Raw genomic sequence first — 4,663 nt, forward strand, 5'->3', positions numbered from 1 at the left:
GAGTGGCTTCCGGCCATACGGCCCCAGGACGGGAGGAGGGGAGGGTCAATCGGGGACCGCCCCTCTACGTATGCAGTCAGCATCCCCACACCCCTGCTGCTTACGTCTGATCCCGGCCGATTGGTCCCGCAGCTCTGGTGTCTTGGTTGGTCTGCGCTCCCCCTGGGGTCTGTGGAGCTCTTGCTGTCTGGACTCTGCACTCCTGGCGTGACTTTCCGGCTGTTGGTTTGCCGGCGCCGGGTCCCCTTTCCCAGCCTGGCCCTGTTCAGGCCAGGGTAGGCAGGTGGGGGAGGGGTACCCCGGAGATTTTCCGGCTTCGTGTAGGTTATAGGCTCTTCTTTTTTTGTTCTTTTTCATTTCCTGTGTTTCTCTGTTGCTTCTGGTGGTTGGGTTTGCTGGATTCTTGATGGGGTGTTGGGTGCTGGGGATCCCAGCTCACTATTCAGTTGGAGCGAGTTGGGGTGCCTCCCTATCATGACAGCACCATCTTCTCTCTTCCTGGTTTTTGCCTTTATAAACCCTGTAAGATTTCAGCTCAGGGTCCTCCCTATTTCTGCTGGATTGGTGAATGGGACGAAGCCCAAGCTGCAGCTTGCCTAAATAAAGCCTTGCTTTTGCATTTCGGAACGTCTGGCTCTCAGTGGTCTTTTTGGAGGTTGTTTTGCGACTTGGGCACACACTGGCTCCACTCTCTCCTATCTGCCTCCTGGGTAAAACTGAAATGCTCGAGTTCGGGACCCCGGAGAGACCACCAGAGACCAAGTAGACCAATGCAAGAGACCAATGCAAGTAGCAAAAAGGGCGATTATTGTGAGCTAGCTCGGTCCTCCACATACTCAGCATGCTGGTGACGCTAAGAGGCCCTGAGCCTAGGGCTTCCAGCTGTTTTATACATTCTTTGGGGGAAGGCAGGGACTTGGCATCTTTTAACAATTCAACACACACCGTGGGAAAATTATAAACTAATTCTAAAGCATATTTGGCGCATTTGGTGGTGGGAAGGAATCTGGAAAGGGTCATTGGTCAGATCAAGGGACGCATTTAAAATTGATTGGTTTATGCCATAGGGGTGTGGCAAGGGGTGATATGTGCACAGCTGCAGGGTTTTAATTAGATACTGGAAACCACACCTGGGTGGGGGGAGTTCTGGAGAAACTCCAGAACTTGTTTTTCTTCTCTGACCAACCCTTAATCAGTTTCACCCATCCGGTCACTCTGTCCCAGGGGTTTCGTGTTCCTTTAGTGGAAAGCGAGGGGTGGGGGTAGGGTAGGTTTTCTGCAAGATGGAGTTGTTCTGGCTTTTCAAAACAGCCTGCATTCCAGGAAGTAAATTGACCTCCAAATTATATAATCTCAAACTGATGATAACAAGGTTTGTATATGGGTTTATTAGGGGCCCAACTCCAGCCAAAGTCTCTGGAGTGTCTGTGATAACAGAGATTTACCAGAGGAAAAGGAACGTTTGAGCAGAACACATGGAGCCAGGCCTTTATTCCTCATCTTCATCTGATGTGGACTCCTCATCTTCCTCTGACTCGGGCTTCTTTGTCAAATGTCCCACCCAAGCCCCCAAAGCAGACCCCACAGAGCCTAGGAGGATGTTGGATGATGTGGAAAGTCCGGCTGCCCCTGAGATGGGAACAGAGGGTGAGCATGGGGGAGGGGTGGGGGTAGCAGGCAGAGAGCCCCAGAGATCCCCTAGTTTTCTCCTCTTGAAGTTCTGAAGCCCCCAGAGGATGCTGGAAGTGGCTGAGAAGATGGTGTGGAGCAGGAAAGACCCCACAATCTACAGGTTCCCACTTTCACACCGGAGGCTCCTGAGGGCCAGGGAAAAGTGTGGATCTACCCAGAGATTCCGCTCCAGAGCCCCTTCCCGCCTGGCCAGCCTACTTGGCCACCCCTACCCCAGTCCCACTTCAGAGTGAGTCAGAAAGAAGGAAGGGCCTGGTGGGGGGAGGGGGGAGGCCACAAGCCCTGGACAGCCATGATCAGGGACTGTGGTCCCCACTCTGGACCCGGCCCTGACCTGCCGTGGCCCTCCAAGGACACTCACCCACCGACTGCAGGGTCGCCACCAGGCTGCCGGCAGCCACGCCGCCCCCGTTGGCAACAGCGGCTGCTGACATCATCTTGGCGGCTACAGAGGAGGCTGCGATCCCGGCCGAGGTGAAACCCAGGGCTCCCAGGGCCACGGGCACCGCCAACACCGCCAGGGCTGCGGAGAGGGGTACAGGGTGAGTTGAGTTCTTAGATCTCCTTAGGGGGACTGTCTACTCATGGCCTCTGGGGGACAGAAGCTTGGAGAGGAGCCCCAGGGTGAAGAAGGGATGAGGACCAGGCCTGGGGGGGGGGGGGGGGACCAGGTGGGGAAAATCAAGGGAATCGAAGGCTGGGCATCGGTGTCCCACTGCTGCCGGCTTGTTGCTAGGTGACCCCGGCCTCAGACTTGGGGTCTGGGGGTGCCCGTGGGGCAGCACCAGCCCTCTTCCTCCTCCACCCTTTCCTCTGTGCTGACAGCTTGTAAGAGCCAGATGTCTGGGAGCTCTTGCAGCCCTTGGAGGGGTGGGGGTAGGGTGGGGTGGAGACTAACCTCCTCCTCCGACCGCGGCCGCCACAGTTCCTAGGGAGAGGGGGGGACAATTTGTTGTGGGGTGTTAGAACCCATCTCCACCCCGTGGACCCACCAGCCCTGGGCTGGAAGGGGCTCACTTGGTTGCATGGTGAAGGGTCCGCTTCCCAGCTCTGCTCGGAGACCGGAGACTGGAGACTGGAAACTGGAGATGGTAGTCCCTTTGCAGGTTGGGACACACCTGCAGGTCAAAGTCCCAGCCCTGTCCAATGCACTGCCTCCCTCCTTCCTCCCCCCCTCCCCCACCGCCAGGCAGTCTTGACCAATTCCCCACACGTGCCCTGCCTACCCACTGACACACCTAGTCACATTCTGGGTTTGGGGTGTGTATGTTAGCATACCCACCCCTGATTTGGCTTGACAGTCTCCATCCTAAATCCTCTGCTGGCCCCATTAGCCCCTCCCCCACCCCGTGGCATGATTTATAGCTCCCAGCTGCCTCTGCAAGTTGCTACAGCACAGTCAGGACGTCTGCCCTGGCCACATCCAGCTGCTAGACCCAAGACTTTTTGATTTCCTCTCCCTGTCCTGCCTTTAGCTTCCCTGTCACTATATGACCACCTCCCCTGCCTAAGGAGAGGCTGCCATGCTCTGTCCACAGAGAGAGCAAGCCTGTCCACAGGGGCTGACAATAAACTCGTTCACTGTTCCCAACTGTGTGTCCTCGGTGGTTTTCAGGGTTGGTGCTTTTGGGGTGGGGGAAGCAGGTTCTGTCTGGCTTCTGTTATGGGGTTCGAGGGAGGAGATTCCCAGTCCCTCCAAGAGTCCACCACTCAGAGACAGTCTCAAGCAAAAAGATGGATTTATTGGGGAAGTCAAAAGCAAACTGACAGCCAGGGACGCAGCCCAGACTTGGGGGCTGGAAGTGTGACCGTAAAAAGCAGGCTGACCAGCCAGGGACAAGGTGCAGACTCGGGAGCTGACCCTGTGACCATGAGGCCGCTCAAACTGGGGTTTAAAAAGGAAAATAAAAACCCCACATAGTCAAGCCTGGCCACACGCAGGTGGCCAATGAGGTTACAACACTTACAGAGCATGCCAGGTCACACGCAGGTGGCCAGTGGGGTTACAGTCTGTCTCATGGGAACTGTTTGAAGCAACCTACCACTTTAGCTAGAATTGGCGCACGAATTTGGCGGGTCCCCACACGATGCAGGTGGATGTGTTTACTCATGGGGCTGGGGGGTAAGGCTGCTCCTTCCTGGAAGGGCACAGGTTTACTATTGTTAACCCGGAACATTCCACTATGCAGGTGGTCAAGCAGTTTCTTTCCACAGCGAGGAGGACCTTCCCTGGATTCTGAGCAGACAGGGCTCCGCCCTCAACCCTGAAGCTCAGGGGCGGGGGAGATCTTAGTGAAGATGGAGTCAGCTTCTGCTCTCTTTAACTAATCTGAGATGGAGCCAGTCTGACTCCCCTCAACAGTTTCCAAGTTGTAGCAACCCCCCACCTGCAATAGTAGACGTCCTCCCCACAGCACACAAAACACATTTCCTTCCATTACACGTCTGTCACCCCGGAATATGTGGCCACCTTCCACTGACACTGTGCACAGTGCTTAGCAAACCGCTCCTTTTTAATTAATTCCTGTGCTGCTCCTGGACTTAACTCAGGACCTGGGTGTTTGTCACTGCTCGAGTTGGAGATGAAAGTCTCTCGCAGGCTTTCCTCACATTTTGGACCTCACACACTGCCTCCAGTGCCTGCTCTTTTGTCTTTCTAGAATGTCAACAGGGCGTTTAATTTGCATCAGATCTTTCATTTTGTAGATGGGCTATAGTTCTGTGTACCAGCCTCTCTTCCAAGGGTATTATTGGAAACGCCTTGCATCATTAAGAGGCAATTAGCTGGCCCCACCTGTTTTCCCAGCCCTGTGGCCAGAACCCGGAAGGGGTGGTTCTAGATAGCCCCGCCTGCCTTCTGGGTTTTGTGGAAAGGCCCTTCTAACTGGCCCCGCCTCCCAGCCTTGGGACCAGGTGTAGCCAAGATGGCGGCTGGTGGCGAATCCAGAGGCGGTCCTGTGGGCTGTGATGT

General features: G+C 55.4%; 1 protein-coding gene across 1 annotated transcript; it reads right to left on the bottom strand.

Annotated features, from left to right (window-relative positions):
- Positions 1 to 1,464: 1,464 nt before the first annotated feature.
- Positions 1,465 to 2,734, bottom strand: LOC125363115 (interferon alpha-inducible protein 27-like protein 2A). Its single transcript, XM_048362116.1, has 4 exons — positions 2,710 to 2,734; positions 2,591 to 2,620; positions 2,054 to 2,215; positions 1,465 to 1,629 (listed from the first exon to the last, which is right to left on the bottom strand). The coding sequence occupies exons 1-4, from the start codon at positions 2,717 to 2,719 to the stop codon at positions 1,490 to 1,492; spliced, it is 342 nt and encodes a 113-aa protein (XP_048218073.1). The 5' UTR covers positions 2,720 to 2,734; the 3' UTR covers positions 1,465 to 1,489.
- Positions 2,735 to 4,663: the final 1,929 nt, after the last annotated feature.

This window comes from Perognathus longimembris, chromosome 14, assembly GCF_023159225.1.
Source record: "Perognathus longimembris pacificus isolate PPM17 chromosome 14, ASM2315922v1, whole genome shotgun sequence".
Lineage (NCBI taxonomy): Eukaryota > Metazoa > Chordata > Mammalia > Rodentia > Heteromyidae > Perognathus > Perognathus longimembris.